Source organism: Phacochoerus africanus, chromosome X (assembly GCF_016906955.1).
Source record: "Phacochoerus africanus isolate WHEZ1 chromosome X, ROS_Pafr_v1, whole genome shotgun sequence".
Lineage (NCBI taxonomy): Eukaryota > Metazoa > Chordata > Mammalia > Artiodactyla > Suidae > Phacochoerus > Phacochoerus africanus.
The window spans coordinates 90,295,432-90,318,590 of record NC_062560.1 but is presented as its reverse complement, the minus strand read 5'-3'; the positions used below and the strand labels follow the sequence as shown (position 1 = coordinate 90,318,590).

Here is a 23,159-nt window from a genome sequence, read left to right as displayed (position 1 = left end):
TTTCTCCTAAAGAAGACAGGATGCTGAGGGAATCTGCTACTTTATTCAAACATTTGAAGGGCTTAATAGAAGAAAATAGATTTACTCTGTCTTATGACAAGAGGAAGATCACAGCTTAGAATAAAGAGGAACTTTCTAGTGATTAGAACTGTATAATAATTGAACAATCTGCCTTGTAAAGATAATGAGTATTCCCCAGTTATATAACTCTCTTCTTCCAAAGAACTGCCTTTTAAGGATTCCCCCAGAGTTATCCCTACATTGATTGGGTAGGAGGAGATGGCTGTTCTGGGGACAATCAGTGCTCACCCATATCATATGTTCCTGTACATTCTACACACTCTCTTGAAATTAGGTTGGCTATGTAGCTGAACTCTGGACAATAAACTGTGGTTGGAAGTAAAATACAGTGTTTTCTGCTCTGGCACCTAAAAACACTCTTGTGATATCTATCAATCTCCCTCTCTCCCTCCCTCCCTCCCTCCCTAACGCTCCTTCTCTCCCTCCCTCCCTTCTTTGCAAAAACAAAGAGGATAGAGCAGAAGGCTCCGAAAGGTCTCTAGGAGATGGTGAAGCCACTATCATGGACTTTGTGTTGGCAAAAAGTAAACTTTTATTACATTCTGCCACTGTGATTTCCTGGTTATTATACTTGCTGGAGTTACTTATCCTTACTCATAAAACCACTAAGAATCCTTATAAGTTTAAGATTCTATGTCTCTTGATAGTATAAAGTACAACTACAAGCTTGTCTCCTAAAGGAAATTTAGCTTTGGAAACTATACAAAAGTTAAAGGAGAGCTACACTGAGGGATAGTGGAAACTATCAGAATTATCTCAAAATTTCATTCACTTCTTATTTGTGTATATATATATATATATATATATATATATATATATATACACACACACACACACACATATATATACACACACACATTTCATTCACTTCTTATTCATGTGTGTCTGTGTGTGTGTGTGTATATATACACACACAAACTATACAAAAGTTAAAGGAGAGCTACACTGAAGGATAGTGGCAGTTATCAGAATTATCTCAAAATTTCATTCACTTCTTATTCTTATATATATATATATATATATATATATATATATATATATATACACACACACACACACAAACACACATACACCTATAAACATACCTATATATACATGCATCATATGCATGTATACATATATATAGGTGTACACACACCTATATATATATACACACAGACACATTCATTGACCATCAGGCACTGTGCTATTATTGAGAAAGAAATGTTGAACAAAATATCTAAGTATCAAGTTCACGGTCTAGTAAATAGAGATTGATATATCAACAAATAAAGGTATAATTAAGAGCTATACATGCTGAGGTAGAAAATTCATAAGCTATGGTACGTATATTTTGTTAAAAGGAGACATACCTTCTTCCTGGAATTATGCATCAGAAGGTGATATTAAAATCAATTTTTCCTTTGTAAAATAGTGTTTGCCAGGAGCTATGGGTGGAGAAAGCATGGGTGCTGTGAATGTTAAAGGGAAACAGTTGGTATTATCAGAATAATGGGTGAAATGAGAGGATAGGACTAGAAAAAAGGTGGCAGCCATTAATCAAGGCAAAAAAGGACACATTTTCTTTCCTAGATAGGTAATGGAGAGTTTATTAAAGCTATTTAATTAGGAGATATGAATAGTATTTACATTTTACCTTTACATTTTACTGGTTATAATGGTGATGAAAATTGATTGAAGGTGAGCAAGACTGGAGGCAGAGAAACTTGTTTGGAATTGATATAATCAATTATAATCACCTATCCCAGCTATGGGAGACTGACTGAAGCTGTTTAAGCAATGATATAGAAGATTCTAAGTAGGGAGAATCCTAAGCACTGTTGGCATAATATGCAAGATGAAGTAAAGCAAAGAGTGCATTTTAAGCCAGAGGTTTCTGGCTTAGAAGATCTCAATTAAAATACTTCTTACCAATAGTTATACTTTTATTCTAGCAATAAAGAGATAACAGGTAAACTACCTTCTTCACAAAGCCTTAATTGTACAGTACAGTGTTGTTAATTATGTGCCTGTTGTATAGCAGATATCTGGAATTTTTTTCATCTTCCATGACTAAAACTCTATACTCATTGAATAGAAAATTCCCACATCCTCCTCTCCCCAGTCCCTGACAACCACTACCCTAATTTCTGCTTCTAAAAGTTTGACTCCTTTTGATACATATATAAATGTAATCATTGCAATATTTGTCTTTATGTGATTAGCCAGGCACAATGTCAAGTTTCATCCATGTTATGGTATTTGACAGTATTCATATGATTCTGTTTTTAAGGTTGAATAATATTCCATTGTATGTATACACCACACTGTCTTTATCCATTCATTTGTCAATGGGCTTTCAGATTATTTACATACCTTAGCCATTTTGAATAATGCTACAATAAGCAAGGAAAGCAAATATTTCTTCAAGAAACTGATTTTAATTCTTTTGTATAAATACTCAGATGTGGGATTGCTGGTTCAAATAGTAGTTCTACCTTTAATTTTTTATTCACATTCTTTTTTATAATTATTTTATATTTTTCTCATTATAGCTAGTTTACAGTGTTCTGCCAATTTTCTACAGTACAGCATGGTGACTCAGTTACACATACATGTATAGATTTTTTTTCATGCTCCATCGACAGATCTTTGGACTAGGAAGAGGTAGTATATATACACAATGGAATACTACTCAGCCATAAAAAAAGAACAAAGTAATGCCATTTGTAGCAACATGGATGGAACTAGAGACTCTCACACTAAGTGAAGTAAGTCAGACAGAGAAAGGCAAATATCATATGATATCGCATAGTTTCTTATCACAGCTGCACCATTTTGCATTTCTACCAATTGTATATGAAGGTTCCAATGTCTCTGTATCTTTAGTAATACTTGTTTGTTTCTCTTTTTTTTTCTTTGTTTTTAATTCACATCCTGACAGCTTTGAGGTGATTCCCCATTAGGGTTTTGATTTGCATTTTCCTGATGATTAGTGATGTTGAGCATCTTTTCATAAAACTGCTACCATTTGTATGTTCTCTTTGGCACAATGGCTATTATTTTTCCAAATTTTAAAATCAGATTATTTGTTTTCTTGTTACTGAATTGTAGGAGTTCCTTAAAAATTTGGATATTAATTCCTTACCAGAAATATGTTTTGCAATTATTCGTTTCCATTCTGTAGATTGCCACTTTATGGATTATTTCCTTTGATGTGCAGAAATTTTTAGTCTGTTGTGTCCCACTTGTCGATCTTTTTACTTTTGTTGCCTGTCCTTTGGTTTCATATCCAAGAAATTATTACCAAGACCAAAGTTATGAAGCTTTCCCCTATGTTTTCTTCTAGGAGTTTATAGTTTTAGGCCTTCATTTAAGTCTCTAATCCACTTAGAGTTGGTTTTTGTGTATGGTGTAGGGAAAGGATCTAATTTTATTTTATTGTGTGTATATATCCATTTCCTCAAAACATTTGTTGAAGAAATTATCTTTTCCTCATTGAGAGTTCTTGACACATTTTTGGAATATCTTTGGCCTCTTCTGCTATGAGTTTATTTGTGAGTTATCTAGTCTTTTCCATTGGTCTGTATGCATATTCTTATGCCAGTCTGTTGTTTGGATTGGTTTCTATAGTTTAATAATGTATTTTGAAATCAGGAAGTGTGAGGCTTCCAGCTTCATTCTTCTACCTCAAGATTGTTTGGGGGGGGGGTTCCCTAATGGCCTAATGGTTAAGGATTCAGCATTGTCACTGCTGTGGCTTGGGTTGGATCCCTGGCCCAGGAACTTCTGTATGCCATGGGTGAGACAAAAAAAAAAAAAAAGGATTGTTTTTGGCTATTTGGCATCCACTGTACTTCCATACGGATTTTAGGAATTTTTTTACTATTTCTTTGAAAAATGTTATTGGAATTTTTCACATTGAATCTGTAGATTGCTTTGGGTCATAAGGACATTTTAACAATATTGTCTTTGTATCCACGAATGTGGTGTATTTTTCCACTTGTGTTTTCTTAAACTTCTTTCAGCAATATTTTGTGGTCTCCAGTGTACAACTCTTTCACCTTCTTAGTTAAGTTTATTCCTAAGTACTTTATTCTTTTTAATGTTATTGTAAATAGGACTTCTTTAAATTTCCTTTTTGGATTGTTCATTGTTGGTATATAAAAATGCAACTGAAATTTTAATGTTGATTTAAATCCTGCAACTTTGCTAAATTCATGTATAACAGGGATTCTGCAAAATATTTTAAGGTTTTCTGCATATAATATCATCTATAAACATATATTTTTACTTATTCCTTTCTGATTTAGATGGCTTTAATTTCTTGTTCCTGCCCAATTTCTCTGGCTAGGACTTCTAATACTATATTAAATAGAAATGGCCAGAGAGGGCATCCTTGTCTTCTTCCTGATCTTAAAGGAAAAGATTTAGTTTTTCACTGTTGAATGTAATGTTAAATATGGGCATTTGAAATATGGCATTATATTCTGGTAATTTGCTTCTACTCCTAGTTTGCTCAAATTTTTTATCTTAAAAGAGTGTTGATTTTTGCCAAATGCTTTTTTTGCATCTATTGAGAGGATCATGTGATGTTTATCTTTTGTTCTGTTAATGTGGTATTTCACACTGATTGATTTCCATATGTTGAAATATCCTCTCATCCGAGGGAGAAATCCCATTTGGTGATGGTGTATGATCCTTTTAATGTGACATTGAATTGGTTTGCTAATATTTTGTTAAGGACTCTTGCATCTGTACTCACCAAGGATATTGGCCTGCAGTTTTGTTTTCTTCTTAGTGTCCTTATTTACCTTTTTTATTCTGTTATGCTGATCTCAGAAAATGAGTTTAGAAATGTTTGCTTTAGTTCAAATTTGTGGTAGGAGTTTGAAAGTATTGGTGTTAAGTTTTACTAAAAGATTTGATAGAATTCTCCAGTGAAGCCACTTCTGGGCTTTTCATTATTGGAAAGTTTTTGGTATTGCTTTAATCTCCTAGCTCGCTATAGGTCAGATGTTCTATTTCTTATGACTCTCTTGTGGTAGGTTACATATTTCTAGGAACTTATCCTTTTTTCTAGGTTATCCAATTTGCTGGTACATAATTTTTCATAGTAGTCTCATAATGCTTTTTATTTCTATGGAATCAGTTGAATTTTCTTCTTTCTTTCTTTCTCTTTTTTTTTTTTTTTGCTTCTTTTTTGGGGCCACGCCCATGACACATGGAAGTTCCCAGGCTATGCAATAGCCACAGCAACGTGGGATCTGAGCCACGTCTGTGATCTACACCACAGCACAGCTCATGGCAATGCTGGATTCCTGACTCATTGAGTGAGGTCAGGGATCAAACCTGCATCCTCATAGATACTAGTCAGGTTTGTTTCCTCTGAGCCATAAGGGGAACTCCTTTTCTTTTTTCTTTTTTTTTTGCTTCTTGGGGCCTCACCCATGGCATATGAAGGTTCCCAGGATAGGGGTCCAATCAGAGCTATAGCTCTGGCCTAAACCACAGCTACAGTAATGTGGGGTCTGAGCCGCACCTGTGACCAACACCACAGCTCATGCCAATACCAGATCCTTAACCCTCTGAGTGAGGCCAGAGATCAAACCTGCAACCTCATGCTTCCTAGTCAGATTTATTTCCGCTGCACCACAATGGGAACACCTCCTTTTGAATCTTTATTTTTTCTTAAAGTTTGTCAATTTTATTGATTAATAAAACTTTTTTGTTACTATTTCTATTGTTTTCTATTCTCTTTCTTTCTCTCTCTCTCTTCCTCCCTTTCTTTCTTTCTTTCTTTCATTCTTTCTATCTTACTTTCTTTTTCATACTGTCTTCCATCATGTTCTAACCCAAGAGACTGGGCACAGTCCCCTGTGCTATACAGTAGGAACACATTACTTATCCATTCTAAACATAATACTTTGTATCCACCAACCCCAAACTCCCCATCTGTCCCCTTCTCTCCCCTGTCCCCACTGGAAAATATAAGACTAATCTCCATGTCCATGATCTGTTTCTGTTTTGTAGATAAATCATCTGTGCCATATTTTGGACTCCACATATGAGTGATATCATATGGTGTTTGTCTTTATCTTTCTGACTTACTTCACTTAGTATGAAAATCTCCAGTTGCATCCATGTTGCTGCAAATGGCATTATTTTGTTCTTTTTAATGGCTGAGTAGTATTTCATTGTGCATATGTACCATATATTCTTAATCCATTCATATTTCAACGGACATTTAGGCTATTTCCATGTCTCGGCTATTGTGAATAGTGCTGCAACGAACATAGGGGTGCATATATCCTTTTGAATAAATGTTTTGTCTGTATATATGCCCAGGAGTGGGATTGCTGGATAATATGGTAGTTCTATGTTTAGTTTTCTAAGGAACCTCGATACTGTTTTCCATAGTGGTTGTACCAATTTACATTCCCACCAATAGTGAAGAAGGGTTCCCTTTTCTCCACATCCTCTCAGCATCTATTGTTTGTTGACTTGTTAATGATGGGCATTCTAACTGGTGTGAGGTGGTACCTCACTGTAGTTTTGATTTGCATTTCTCTAGTTATTAGTGATGTTGAATATTTTTTCATGTGCCTGCTGGCCATCTGTATGTCTTCTTTGGAGAAATGTCTATTGAGGTCTTCTGCCCATTTTTCAATTGGGTTGTTTTTGCTGTTGTTTTTGTTGAATTGCATGAGTTGTTTGTATATTTTGGCGATTAAGCCTTTGTTGGTTGCATCATTTGCAAAGATTTTCTCCCATTTTGTGGGCTGTCTTTTCATATTTTTAATGTTTTCCTTTGCTGTGCAAAAGCTTTTGAGTTTAATTATGTCTCATTGCTTTTTTCTTTATTGTCATTATGCTAGTAATTGTATCAAACAAGATGTTCCTGTGATTTATGTCAACTGTATGCCTATGTTTTCCTCTAAGAGTTTAATTCCCCTCCAATCTTTTTTTATTTCCTTCTTTCTACTAACTTTGGGAGTGATTTGTTCTTTTTCTAGTTATTTGAGGTGTATAGTTATTTGAGGTGTGCAGTGATTTTTTTCTTTTACTAGCTATATGAGATGTACAGTTGAGTTTTTTAATTTTAGAACTTTCTTTTTTTTAACATAGGTGTTTTAACACTGTAAATTTCCCTCAATACTGCTTTTGCTGCATCTTTTAAGTCTTGGTACATTGTGTGTTAAATTTCTTTATATCAATAAATTGTCTCTTTGATTTCTTGGGGTTTTTTGCCCATTTGTTGTTTAAAATTGTGTTATTTAATTTCACGTATGTGTGAAATTTTCCAATTTTCCTTCTGCTATATGTTTCTGGTTTCATTCCATTATGGTCAGAAGATACATGGTATGAGTTCAATCTTCTAAAATTTGTTAAGACTTATGACCTAACATGTGATTTATTCTGGTAAAGGTTCTATGCTTCAGAAGAATATATATTTTGCTGATGTCAGGTGGAATATTCTATATGTCTTAAAGGTTATGTAATATTGGCTAACTTCTCTGTTTCCTTACTGATCTGTCTGGGTATGCTATCATTATTGAAACTGGGGGTGTTTAAGTCGCCTACGATCATTGTGTTGCTGTCTCTTTATGTCTTCAGTTCTGTCAATGGTTGCTTTATATATTTGGGTGCTCTGATGTTGGGTGCATGTATGTTTATATTTATTATAGCTTCCTGATTGATTGAGCCTTTAATCATTACATAATGTCTTTTTTATCTCTTTTGACAGTTTTGCCTTCAAGTTTTAGTTTTGTTTGCTATATACATGGCCACCTCTGCTCTCCTTTGGTTAACATTGCATAGAATACCTTTATCCATTCTTTTACATTCTGCATATGTGTATCCTTAAATACAATGAGTCTTATGTAGACATTAGTTTCTTTTTAGCTTTTTGTTTGTTGGTTGATTGGTTTTATTTTTATCTATTCATCCACTCACCCTTTGATTGGAGAGTTAATTCAATTTGATTTGAACTAATTACTGATGGTGCAGGATGGACTCTTAACTTTCTTTAATTTTATTCTGTCTTATAGCTTTTTTGTCCCTCATTTGTTGCTGTCTTCCACTGTGCTTTGCTGATTCCTTTTTATTTATCTTTTGTACATGTACTACAAGTATTTTATTTTGAGTTACCATGGAGCTGACATAAATTATCTTATAGTTATAACCATCTATTTTAGCAGACAATAACAATTTCAATTGCATAGGAAAACTACTCTTTTGCTTTTGCTCCCTCAGACTTTGTGGGTTTTTCTTTTGATGTAACAAATTACATTTTTTATATTGTTATTCTTAGCACAGTGCATATTTAGATTTATTTATTTATTTTATAAAGTGTTAATTTTTTAATTTTTTTAATAGTTATTTCCCCAATACAATTTTTTTTCTACTGTACAGCATAGTGACCCAGTTTTTATGCTTTTGTTCTTCAAATCATATGGCATAATTAATAATTATTTATGCACCACTATTATGGTACTATAGTTCCCTCTATTTGTAGTTCCTTTTACTAGCAAGCTCTATTCTTTCACATGTTTTCATAATGCTTATGTAGTGTTTATTCATTTTAATCTGAAGAACATCCTTTAACATTTTTGTAAGGCAAGTCTAATGATAATAAACTCCCTCAGTTTTTACTAATCTAGGGATGTCTTTTTCTCTTTCGTTTTTGTTTTTCATTTCTCCTTCATTACTTGAGGACAGTTTTGCTGGATATAGTGTCTTTGACTGGCAGTTTTGTATTTATTCTGGCATATTGAATATATCATTCCAGTTTCTTCTGGCTTGCAGTTTCTGCTGAGAAATTCTTATGGGTATCTCTTGTATGTGCTGAGTCATTTTGCCTTATACTTTTCAATTTTTTTTCCTTATCTTCAATTTTTGACAGTTTGCTTATAACGTGTCTTGGTGTGGACTCTGTGTTCATCTTCGCTGGAATGTTTTGAGCTTCTTGAATTTGGATGTCCACTACCTTTCCCACATTTGGGTTTTTTTTCCCATTATTTTTCAAATAAATTTTTTGTCTTTTTGCTCTTTATTCCCCTTCTGAGACACCTATAATGCATATACTATTCTGCTTGTTGGTATCCCATAAGTTCCAGGATTTCTTTATTCATTTTCATTCTTTTGTCTTATGCTTCTTTATCTAGATAATTTCAAGTGAACTGTCTTGAGGTCACTGATTCTTTCTTCTGCTTGATCATGTCTACTTTGGAACTAATATAACAAATTTTTCAGTTTAGTTTTTGTGCTCTTCAGCTCCAAAATGTCAATTAGTTTGATTTTTTAAAATTTTTAATTCTTTGTAGATATTTTCACTTTGTTCATGCATCATTTTCCCAAGTTTGTTGAGTGTCTTTATGATAGTTATTCTTAATTATTTTTAAGGTTAACCATATATCTCCAATTCTTTAGGGTTGGTTTCTGGAGATTTATTGTTTTCCTTCCACTGGATCATGTTTTCCAATTTCTTTGTGTGCCACGAAACTTTGTGTTGTTATAGATGCATTTTAAAAAAACAGACGCTTCTATTTTAAATGATATTCTTGCTGGGTAGAGTATTCTAGGCTGTAAATTTTTCCCTCTTAGAACTTCGAATATATCTTGCTACTCTCTTCTGGCCTGTAGTGTTTCCATAGAGGAATCAGCTGATAGCCTTATGGGGGTTCCTTTATAATTAATACTTTGTCTTTCTCTTGTTGCATTTAGAATCCTCTCTTTAATTTTTTCCATTTTTATTATATGTCTTGGCATGGGTCTGTATCAAATTACCCATGACATTTTTTCACAGAATGAGAAGAAACAATCCAAAACTTTACATGGAACCATAAAAGACCCAGAATTGCCAAACCAATCCTGAGGAACAAAAAAACAAGCAGGAGGCATAACTCTCCCAGACTTCAGGCAATATTACAAAGCCACAGTAATTAAGAGAGTGTAGTACTGGTAAAAAAAACAGACATACAGACCAATGGAACAGAATAGAGAACCCATAAATAAACCTAGACACCTATGGTCAATTAATCTTTAACAAAGGAGGCAAGACTATAAAATGGGAAAAGACAGTCTTTGCAGCAAGTGGTACTGGGAAAACTGGACAGCAGCATGTAAATCAATGAAACTGGAACACATCCTCATACTATGCACAATAATAAACTCAAAATGGCTGAAAGACTTAAACATAAGACAAGACACCATCAAACTCCTAGAAGAGAACATGCGCAAAATATTTTCTGACATCAACCTTACAAATGTTTTCTCAGGTCAGTCTCCCAAGGCAACAGAAATAAAAGAAAAAATAAACCAATGGGACCTAATCAAACTGAAAAGCTTTTGCACAGCAAAGGAAACCCAAAAGAAAACAAAAAGACAACTTACAGAATGGGAGAAAATAGTTTCAAATGATGCAACTGACTAGGGCTTAATCACTACAATATACAAGCAACTTATACAACTCAACAGCAAAAAAGCCAACAACCCAATGGAAAAATGGTCAAAGATCTGAATAGACATTTCTCCAAAGAAGATATGCAGATAGCCAACAGGCTCATGAAAAAATGCTAAACGTCACTGATGATTAGAGAAATGCAAATCAAAACTACCATGAGGTACCACCTCACACCAGTCAGAATGGCCATCATTAATAAGTCCACAAATAAAAAATGCTGGAGAGGGTATGGTAAAAAGGGAGCGCTCCTACACTGTTGGGGGAAATGTAAATTGGTAAAACCACTATGGAAACAGTATGGAGGTACCTCAGAAAACTAAATATAGAACTACCATATGATCCAGCAATCCCACTCTTGGGCATATATCCAAAACTTTCCTTGAAAAAGACATATGCACCTGTATGTTCATTGCAGCACTATTCACAACAGCCAAGACATGGAAACAACCTAAATGTCCATCAACAGATCAATGCATTAAGAAGATATGGTATAATACACAATGGAATACTACTCAGCTATAAAAAAGAACAAAATATTGCCATTTGCAGCAACATGGATGGAACTAGAGACTCTCACACTGAGTGAAATAAGTCAGAAAGAGAAAGACAAATACCATATATCACTTATATCTAGAATCTAATACATGACACAAATGAACCTTTCCATAGGAAAGAAACTCATGGACTTAGAGAATAGACTTGTGGTTGCCAAGGGGGAGGGGAAGGGAAGTGGGATGGACTGGGAGTCTGGGGTTAATAGATGCAAACTATTGCTTTTGTTGTGGATAAGCAATGAGATCCTGCTGTATAGCACTGAGAACTGTATCTAGTCACTTATGATGGAGCATGATAGAGGAGAGTGTGAGAAAAATTATGTATATATGTATGTGTGACTGGGTCACTTTGCTGTATAGTAAAAACTTGACAAAACACTGTAAACCAGCATAATGAAAAAATAAAAATCATTTGAAAAATTTAAAAAAATAAACATGAAGAAGATGATTAGGAAAAAAAAGGCCACCTCTCCCACTCTTTACAGAAAGTCTTCATTACAGGGAAATGCCTTCATTAATCAACCTGTCTAGAGATTCTGAGAGCCTCTCAAAACTTTTCTTGGAATGCATACTTATCTATGTTTTCTGGTTTCTTTTTTTCTGGATTTTGTAGTATCTTGCTTCCTCTGATGTCTGTCTGCAATTCTGAAGTCTGTCTTGCACTGCCTCAAACCACTGGGCTCTCTTTTATTTTCTGTGGCCCCCAGGCATCCCAGACATGCTGAGAAACCACTCCATTGCTCACCCCCCCCGAAAGCTGTAATATTGGATGTACATTCTACTCTTTTCTTCCCAAGGGGTAGAGAGTTTTTTTTTTTTTCCCTCCAAACTGCAAGCTATGTCAGGAGGAGGAGTTGACATGGTAGAAATATGATTTTTCTTACCTTTTCATGCTTGGCTTTGAGCTTGTAGGGGGTACTATGATTTCCTATCTCATTTGTTGATTTTTCATAAATGCTTTTTGGATCATTTATTGTTGTTAAGTTGGTGTTTCTGCAGTGGGAAAAGGTCTGAGGCTTCCTACTCTACCATCTTACTGATGCTACTTCATACCTTGTATAGTTAGTCTCAATCACCTCAGTCAAATTCTAGTCTCCATAGTGGCTTGTATACATTTAGCAATCTGTGTGTCTCCACAGGACCTTACACACAGTAGGTGTTCAATTATACTGTAGTGACTGAAAGCATCTTATCAGCAATCCTAGTTCAAAATGAGAGTCGCTTCTTAAAGCCTTCATTAATTAAGAATAGGCATTCATATCTTTTTATCAAATAAACCAAGGCAGGCACTTCTTATTTAATAAAGACCTACATATCAATCAAACTCATTTTCATAGTGTAAATTTTTAAATATTTAAAAATTGTCCTTATTGTTTAAACTTGTACCCCTCATATTTCCCACTAACACCAATTAATGAAGCAGTTATAGGAAGAGAGATCAGAAAGAGAAGTTGAGAAGAAATAAGAAAATAATTGGGTTGAGAATTAGGAGAGTACACAGGAGATTCTGAAGAAAAGAGAGGTATTCATTACATACTAAACATCCACTATGTGTCAGGCAGGGTATTGGCAAAGAATTTGTTCTGTGGCGCCAAAAGGTGCAAAACAATCCTGAAATGGAAAAGGCAATAGATGAGGCTGCAGAATTAGATAATTATTATAACAAGATAATTCATTAAATAACTGAGAGATGGGCTTCAACAGAATAGTGTTGAAGTCAGCTTTAATAAGATGGGAATTGAATGAAATATGGTAAAACAGATGGTCTATGTATCAAACAATTGAGTGTGGATAGGAAAAACAGAGACTGGGACAGCGTACCTCAAAGTGGAAGCAGGATACAAAAAGTGTTGCTTTTTCTAATACACACACACACACACACACACACATACACACGCATATATTAAAATGGGAGAAAATTTAGTGTATTTATTTTGGGACAGAGTTTATTCTTTTTTTTTTTATGTCTGCACCCAAGGCATATGGAAGTTCCTTGGCTAGGGGTCGAATTGGAGCTGCAGCTGCAGGCCTATGCCACAGCCACAGCAATGTGGGATCTGAGCCACATCTGCAACCTATATACCACAGCTCATAGCAATGCCAGATCCTTAACCCACTGAGCAAGGTCAAGGATTGGACCCACATCCTCATGGACTATATGTTGCGTTCTTAACCCACTGAGCCACAACAGGAACTCCGACTTTGGAACAGAGTTTAAATGCATCTGAAAGAAAGAATAATTGATGTGTAACAAAAGATATGAGAAGGGGTGCAATCGAGAGCAGAGGTAGAAAATTTTAATTTTAAAAGAACTTATGACACACTTTCTAGAATAGAGAAAGGGGGAAATAAAATATAAAAAGAGACATTTTGAAATGGAGGGGACAAAATTTGAGGCATTTTACATTGAATGGTCTTGGTCTGTTTTTTCAGTGACTTTGGATGTGACACTGGTTTCCAGATCTGTAGAATAAAATGTTACACTAAGTTTCCTTATGCTGTGAATAAAGACTACTATGATGTAGGTAGAATGCTGATAAGAATAAATTAAATACAGCAAAATAACCCATTTGAAGAAGAAAACTGGAAGTATTATTCTCTGGCATATACAGACATAACTAAAGTCAAATAGAAGGTTAAAAAGAAACACCAGCCTAGTGAACTAATAGAACAATGGACTTGCCTCTGACAAATAAGAACTTCCATTCTTACTGAGTTATTTTTACATATTACATGAAGGTAGGGCCTCCCTCTTATCTTTTGCAAATTTCAACTTGTGCCCACAGCTAGCTCTTTCTTTTTGTTTGGCTTTTTCACCTTTTTTTTTTTTAAATGAATACTTTGTACATCAGGAGTTCCCATTGTGGCTCAGTGGGTTAAGAATCCAACTATTAGTATCCATGATGATGCAGGTTCAACCTTGGCCTCGCTCAGTGGGTTAAGGATTTGGCATTGCCATGAGCTATGGTGTAGGCTGAAGACATGGCTTGGATTTGGTGTTGCTGTGGCTGTGGCCAGCAGCTGTAGCTCTTATTCAATCCCTGGCCCGGGAACCTTCATATGCCATAGGTTCCCCCCCGAAAAAAGAATGCATTAAACATTAGAAGAATGTAAAAAACTAAAATACCAGGAATCAACACATAAAACCAAAGAGTAAATGTAAATACGGGCTACCAATCTGCAAAGTTTAAGAGCTGCTAGTTTGATTTACTAAGTGATCACTCATGAAAACAGCTGTTATTAGGTTAATAAGGTATTTACTGGACAGATAGGAAGTAGGAAAATATCCAGAAGTGAGTAGATATATCATACCTGCTATACATTCATGCATATATAATACAGACTCTATAGTAATTCTGAGCTGTCTGATAATTGGTCAGGCTAATCATTTATTCAGTACTTATCCAGCTGATTCCTAACTAGTATGTTCAGGTAAACTGTCTGTGGGGGTCACAAAGAACTTTTATCTCCACACATGCCAATGGTTAATAACAACTTGTCCTATTTTCCAAAAACAGTAAAGAAATTAATTAAATGATATCTGAAAAAAAACTTTGAGTTACTTAGAGAGGTATACTGTATAAATATGAGATATAATTATTAAAATCAATCATTTCCCTTCTGCAATTATTTTATCTAAAATTATCACAATTCTCTTCCTTTCTTAAGAACTTAACATTTTTCCATAATTAAGGTAGGGGGTTTTTCAATTTGGGCCTTGACCAAAATTCCTTCTCTTCTACTGAATGATCTCACTCCAAATGTTCACATTGTCTTTGTTCATTTGTCGACTCAGCCTCACAATGAGACTTGAGACACAACATGGTTATCATCTCTACTATCAAACAGGTTAGCTCTTAAATGGAAAATCATCATTACTGCAAAGGGGAGACTCTCAATACATTTTCTACTAAGGGAAATAAACTATTTGTTATAGGTCCTCACAGGACCAGAGCTACTGTTCCTAAAAAACAAGAGTCTAGAGCATATGGAAAATATCAATATACAAAAGCTCCTGGGTTGATATCGCATTTGTAAACCAAACCAAATGTATTTTTGGATATGCTGTATACTACTTTAATTTTCAAAATCCAGATATTGGTAAAGACTAGACTCTATCAGAACTGGTCTTAGGCTAAATTTCCCCCCACTCTTTTTGATGGAACTCCCTCTCTTGCTCATGTGGTCTTAAACTGCACCTAACTGCCAGATGTATCCTCCTCTGCATCACCCTAAGCCCTAGTTCCTTCCAGCTTTCTTTTTTAGGGACTATTCCTACAGTGAGAGTACCTTTTTCTTGCAGGAATTAAGTACCAATTTTACAGGTCTAATGCTACTGTCTTTGATTTTTCAGTATCCATTTCTGAAGGCTTTTCAACCTTTGACGTTTTCACTCTTCTAGGAACCCAAGATTGGCATGTTCTCTGACCTGACTACCTTGCTGTAAGCTTCTGGACTTCAGGTTGCTACCTTGACTCTAGACTAGCCAGTATTAATATAGTGTCAGTATGTGGTAAGCAATCAACAAATGATATAGCTCTACCACTACTACTACTTTTACTAACAATAAGCAGTAGTGGTAGTAGTGATATTATTAAATAACACTAAATATAATAATAATTATTATTATTACTAGCAGAGCTATTGCTAAGTAACCATTAATTCATATATAGTTAAAATACATAAAATATGGTTACTATTATTGTTGTCATTATTAAAATGTCTCTATTAGCCTGATAGCATTTTTTTGTTGGTTTGTTTTTGTTTTTTACTGCACCCACGGCATTTGGAAGTTCCCAGGCTAGGGGGTGAATCGAAGCTACACCTGCCAGCCTACACCATAACCACAGCAACACCAGATCTGATATGCATATGGGACCTAAGCTGCAGCTTGCAGTAGTGCCAAATCCTTAACCCACTAAGGGAGGCCAGGGATGGCACTTGCATTATCATGAATACCAGTCAGGTTCTTAATCCACAGAACCTCAATGGGAACTCCCTGATAATGTTTTTAAGGATATAATTTTGGGCCTAGATAAAGTTGCCGTACTCAGTATGCTATAAGAAAAATAACATAAACCTTAGAGTCAGACAAATCTGATTGAAATCCCATTTTGTTACTTACTATAATATGTGACCTCAGGAAAGTCATTTGTCTTAGACTGAGTTTTCTCATCTGCAAAATGGTTCAAAAATACCCACTACTACTTTGGGCTTTTGTGAGGAATAAATAAGATAGTGTATGTACCAACACTCTTTGTAGTGCCCATATGTAGTAAATTCTCAAATAATTTTGTTTTAATATGCATGATGTCATGTTATTGGCATTAATGAAAATGTGATAAAATATCTTCAAGCTTATATTAGTATCTCAGTGAGGCATAAGCTCTAACTATGCTTCCAAAAGCAATATATGGAATAGAAGTCTGATCAACAATCATGTTATTCCTAAGATAATCTTAGTCAACTTTTCAATTGCAAGTGTCTAAAAACAAGTCTGACTAAGTTGTATAAACTTACACAAGGTAAGTAAACCAGTTTCAGTCTCCAGTATTAATATGGCAGCCAACTCTTAGGGTAAAGGCTTGGCCCAGAATTTCTGAAGCTGTAAATAACGCGCATGTTGTACAATCTAGGCAAGAAAATGGTTTGCTGTTTGTGGCAGCCATGCTAAGCTTGTACATGTCATCCTGAAAAAAAACAAAACAAAACAGATCTTTTGGAAACAGCTCACTAACCCTATAATATCTACAAGGGACAGTGAACACTGCCATGAATTAGCTCTAATTATGTGTGCCAAGAATGCTGAGTGAACTTATGATACCCTCCTTCTTCTTCTCCAAAGTCATCACATATTCAAGATTTAATGAAGTTATTTGAAACTAAAAGCATAGGGAGGAGCATACAAAAGCAAAAATAATAAAATAAATCCCTTGCTACCACCATTATACACTCAATGCATATACAAAGATTAAGATTCAAGCTAATGAAATAATCATGTATTGCTCTTTGTATTGATGTTAATTGTGGCTTGGTATTTTAGGTTATTTGGTTGGTGACCTGCTTGGATTATTTGTTCTGTTACAACTTTAGAAAGAGTTGACAAATTTTGCTAAACTGAAGAGATTCAGAAATATCATAAGTTTCCATTTTTAGTATTTGCTGTATTGAAGAAATGATGGAAGATTTATTGTATCAAAAGGTTATATCTTTTGCAATTTTAAATTATTTTCAAATAAGTTTAGTACTTGGGTTGAAGTTACAGAGATTTGTCACTATCCTGAGTGAAAATCTTGCCACAAAAAAGTCACTCTCCCATTTCCCATCTTTGTTTTGGCAGTTATCATACTGTTTTGTAATTCTGCTTACATATCTCCATTCCCCACTAAAACAAAAAACACCTTAAGGCCAAGGACCTCATTTTATTCACCGCTATATCCCCAGGATTTAACACACTATTTATCATCCACTGAGAACCCAAAAATGTTTTTAGGTAAATTGAGTTTTTAAAAGATAGATTTGTTTGAACAATTAATTCATTAATATAATCAAATAGTTATTTATTTTTGTCTTGTAGTCCTAAGTATTACATTAAATATTATATTTTGCCTTATTCTTTTGTAGTTTTTTACAGTGGTCTCTTAGGGCACATAATATAATTTTCAGTAGAAACTGATATGCCAGCAAAATTGATTTCTGATGAAGATTAACACTCCATATACACACAAAGTTTGAGCCAATAGCACATAACATAGTCATTAAATACGAATTTAAACAGCCTGTAAAAATAAAATAAATTCTGAGTGAGAGTAGAAGAGAAATAAAGAAAATCTTTCATACTGGATCAGATTCATCTGGTATTCAATTAGCTTGGACTATTCCACTGGTCTGAATTTTTCTTATATGATTTAGGTCCCCAGGCCTTCTTTTTGACTCTTTAATACAAAAAGAGAAAGGAATTGGTGTTTATATTTATTTTATGCATAACACTGACTGGTAATTTAATTTAAGTGTTAGGAAAATTCTAGGAAAAAGAGTTATCATCATAAATTAGAAAAACAGAGCATATTTACAAATTCATCCTTAATTTAAATTAAATGTCAGAGCTCAAATCTTTTCACACACATTTGTGCATAGAATTTTCAAAGTTTCTAGGATTCTGTTATAGTTTTTAAAGCATGCATTTGGGCTTTATAAAAAAGCAGTATCCACAAAGAAGGGTCTACCTAGCATCCACATTTCTAGTGAGGCACATTTCACTATTTCACTAAGATATTTTAATAACTTGATATTAACATACAATATAAATTAATATCCTGTGGAGCAGTGTTATTTTTTCTTATAAAAAATATTGAAAATATATTCCCTTTCAACTGCCAAAAACAAAATTAGCCCTGGTTACAGCAAAGGTTTATTCATCAATTTTAAAGCTAAATATGCATTCAGAGAGACAATAAATGGAAGATATCAGGATCAAGTTGGATTTGTATCTGTGTTTTGTACATTTTTTATCTTTATATTTCATGCATTAGCACAGGCAGGCAGTGTTAAACTGAATAGGCTTGCTTTGTGAGAGCAATAATTTTAATATTATTTTGTTAAGAACATGTTTATCATTTCAAAATATATAGTTATTTGGTTAAGATTAATCTTCTTTCCACATTACAATGTGAACACAATTTAGCAACATCTGAACTGTCATCGCTATGTCAGCAAAAAGTATGTAAATTTCTAGAACATTGTGTATGACTAATAGATTATACTATAGGAGAAACTCATGATGTTTATTTTCCTCTAGAGATACAACAAACTATCTGTACTGATGCCAACTCCATGCATGAAAAAGTAGTCATTTGAACTGAAAATTTCATTTACTGGATTGGTTTTACAAATATGCAGAACTGAAAAGTGAGTTTAATCCTTAAACACAAAAATAATAATTCCAGACCATGTTTTCTAAAACTACCTTGAAGCTGATACTCAAATATTTCCTACAATATTTCTAAATTTGCATAAAATGACTGCATGGGACTCTTGTTCATGGAAAAAAATCAAAATCAAAATGTCCTGACAAAATTGTTTAGTGTTTGTTGTGGGTATCTATTGTTTAAGAAACTACACCTAGCTTAGTGGCTAATGACATCCATTTTATTTTGCTTATTACTTTTGGGGTTGGGAATCTATAAACAGTTCAGCTTAATAGTTTATCTCTGAACTACATGGCATAAGCCAGGCTGGAGGATTCACTTACAACATGGCTTCTACACTCACATGTCCAGTGCCTTGATGGCCTTTCTTTCTCCACATGGCATCTCATCCTCTAGAGCCTCCGTATGTGGCTTGAGTTTCTCTCAGCATGGCAGTTCCAGACCAGACCAAGAGACTCAAAGAGAAGTCACAAGATTTTTTTTGATGCCACCTCCAGTATCCTCCATATCATTTCTGCTGTAATCTAATGGTCAAGCATATCCCAAAGGCCAACCAGATTCAAGTGGAAGAGAATGAGAAACTACACTCAGATGGTAGGAATAGAGAATAAAGTCTGGGGTTAACTTAATTTATAACGTTATCTCAAAAATTTTAGTATTAGGATTTGGGAAAACTGAACTTGGTAATGTACTTAGTCAATTGGATCAGATTGTTGTATTTTCAGTAGTTCTAATTTTAGTTCTAGTTCAAGGATGTCTAAAGTTACATGTGCTTGAAAAAATATTTTTTAAATGAAGAAAAACAATTTCCAGAAGTTTTCATGATCTTATTGACTTCTGAAAGATTTTAAGATATAGACAGGGATGTCCAACTTTAGTTATCCTTCTCTAGCTCTTTTTTACACCTGGGGTTTCTAACCTTTCTTTATTCTGACTGCAGAACAACCCCCCTCCCCCCAATACTGAAGCACTCTCTGACATTTATAGTGTTCCTAATATCACCTTAGTATTAAGGCATGAGTAAACTACAAAATGAGTTCCAGTTGTGAAAAAACAGTACTAAATAAATCTGTGGAAAAGTTAAAATCACTTAAAATTAACCAGTCATGTGCTCCTTGAAATGCCAAAGATCTTGTTTCACCGATTTTGTTTTTCTTTCTCTGAATTACATGGTTGATTTAGCATCTTGGAGAAACAGCCTTTCTGGAATAGAAAATGGGCAGGTCTCCATCTTTCTGTCAATAAAAAGTTGTTTCCAAATTGTGTAACAAAGTAAAAACTGAAAAGTTCAGCCTTGCGTCTAATGTAAATTGGAAGCAAATTACTTTAGTAATTTCACAGGGTGGTGTTGATGAGTTATTTTGGCATATAAACTTATGTTGGAATACATATTTATAAAAAGCACACATCTTAGAGATGTCCTGAATAGCACAGACAAGTGTGACACTCAGTGAATCTGAATGAAATTACTCCCTTCAAAGGTCTCCTTACTTCCTTTAGAGCAACATTCCTCAAACTTTTTGGTTGAAGTTTAATTAATTAATGGCAGAGGAGAATGAAGAAGTATCCACCTAGGGGCTGCAAACACAAAATTTAGTCATGTTTTATTTGAGATAGTTGTGTAAATTTTGCTTTTTACTCATTAATTTATGTTTTCATATAAAATTAACTTATCCACGTGCATTCCCGTGAAAATACATGGTACAAGGTCATTTTATGGCTTCATGCAACCCCTGGCAAACCACAGAGTACCCCTGAGTTATTTTATACCAATGTGGATAGAAAGATTAAGTAAACTTACTGATAGACTGTGTCAGCACATCTAGATTTAGCTTTAACAAAATGTGATGACTCTGCAAAATAATATGCAAGTGGTAGAGGGAGAGCCATAGACTAATACTTCAATTATTTTCCACAGAATATTCACTATTTTCACAGCCCACTCTTAACAACACGTTTATTACTTTCTCTTATTTTTGTTTTAAAATACTTAACTCTGGTACTCATACTGCTAGGCTGCATTAACTATAATGCACCATATTTCATTTTAGAAAAACGAACAAGCTCTTAGGAATGTAATTTTCTCTCACCTGTTTTTAAGATAGAGGTAAGTCTCTAACAATCCAAATTGTATTGGAAAGATCAAAAGTTGAATTAAAAACTCCCAAAGTGAGTTAAATATTGGGGCCAATTCATGTTCCCTGGCTATATAACTGGTAGGTACCACTGTGGTCACATATTTCAATAAATCATATACCGAAGTAAGCCTAATACATATCCAGCATATTTACTCAATTCTCTTGTTTAGAACCAAAGAAATTATTAGAATTGAAGAACAAAATAAAACCCAAGAGAGATGAAAGCTCACAGATGTTAAAGGATGTAGTTTAGAGTAGAGATCATGGTTTGAAAGAGAGATTAGCAGGTCTCTGAGCTTCAAGCTTAAAGTTCTTCAAACATAAGGGTTAGTGGTAAGAGACTCAGAAAGGAGGCTCAACACCTTGTGTCCTTATTTGAGTATGTGAAAAGACAGTAGCGCCCATAAATCAATTTGTTACTTTTTCCTACACCATATGATTCATAAATATTCAAGATCTCAACCTAAAAACAAGTTTTAAATAGCCCTGGATTGTGACATTAGAAATGATATTATTAAATCATTTTAAAGGCTGTACTGAGGGGCTCTTTTATTTTAAAAAGTGCATGTTCTCCAGGAGTTAATGCTCTCTAAATAAAAATTTTGGACTGACAAGCATGAAGTTTTCTGTCCCAATCACCAATGCATGACACCCATGAATCTATCAATCACATAGTTAAAAAGCTCCATCTTACAGCACACTTTAGTACCCAGTGTAACCAATTAGTATTACCATTCCTTAATGCAATGCAAACTCATTTCCTTAAACTGCTATTGCACTGAACTCCTGGGTTATAAATGAGCAGACACAAATTGATTTGCATGTAATAACAGTAGCAATAAACCTTTCCTGGTTCATACAATTTTCCCCATCTGTTAACAGAGAGCAAGTTCAGGATCTATTATTCCCAGAAGGAGACTTACCCAGCTGGACATCTATAACACTCGGCTGATTCTCCATGGGGAACAAAGGCTTGGGAGGCTTGTCTGTGAGCAAAGCTAGAACACAAAATGAAAGTAATGGAAAAATTGAGATAAATTATAGGATGAGAATTACTCTATCATGTATGATATTTAATGTTTGTAGATTTTGATAGTGTGTAAACATTTATTAGACAGTGTTCCTACTTGAATTGTTAGTCCAGCCATACAATATTTTCTGTACATTTAGAGCACCATCGATTAAGTGTAAACAGGCCATTTTGACAGCTACCCTTTCAAACAAGATCAAACAAATGATCTATTTTGAGTAGTTTTATATGCTTGTGAGTATAAAGAAATATAGATTTTAAAAAGTATAAACATATAAACATTAAATCTTCATACCCACCTTGTGGTACTAAATATTGTTAATGAAATATAATCCTAGTAAACATTTCTGGCGTATTGAACCTTCTATACCTCTGAATCATCCCTCACTCCCCACCTCAACTTCTAAAAAATATAATGAAATACTGGTATTTTCATTAGGATAATTGATCAAAAGTACTGCTGAACACCTTTCGTCCACTAAGTCCCATGCTAAGTGCTAAGGGGGAAGACGCAAAGTCTTTATCTTTGCTTTCAAGTAACAATCTAAGACTATGAACCCAGATTTAGTACATCAAAATAAAGAGATAAAAGAACAAAGAATACACTATAGTTAAAAAAAAGTAGCATTTGAACTATAAGTGTATATGTAGTAAAAGAATGGAGAAAGGAGAGGTCAATACTGTCTGGAAGGGTTGGAGAAAGTTTTAAGAAGGCAATAATTCTCCACACAGACCTTAAGGAATGGAGAAGATTTGGAAAGGCAGAGTAAGGAATAAGAAATGCAGGACAAATTAATAACACAAATGGAGGAACAGAGGTAGAACCTAGCAAGCATACTGTGACTAGAGTAAAATAATCTGGTAATAAGGAGTTGGGTGGGGAGGAGTAAAAGCAAGTTGTTCATGATGTAAAGTAATTGGAAATGACACTGGATAGATAGGATGAAGCTCAGTTCTGGGGGATCCTGGGAAACATGCGGAGGA

The 23,159-nt window shown here is 34.4% G+C and overlaps 1 protein-coding gene across 1 annotated transcript in view; it reads right to left on the bottom strand.

Annotated features, from left to right (window-relative positions):
- Positions 1-22,139, bottom strand: part of IL1RAPL2 (interleukin 1 receptor accessory protein like 2) — a 284,838-nt gene extending 262,699 nt beyond the window's left edge. The window contains exon 1 of the mRNA XM_047765637.1: positions 22,069-22,139. Within this exon, the coding sequence (XP_047621593.1) occupies positions 22,069-22,105 (37 nt within the window). The 5' untranslated portion in view covers positions 22,106-22,139. The remainder of the gene's footprint in view (positions 1-22,068) is intronic.
- Between the last annotated feature and the right edge of the window lie 1,020 nt (positions 22,140-23,159).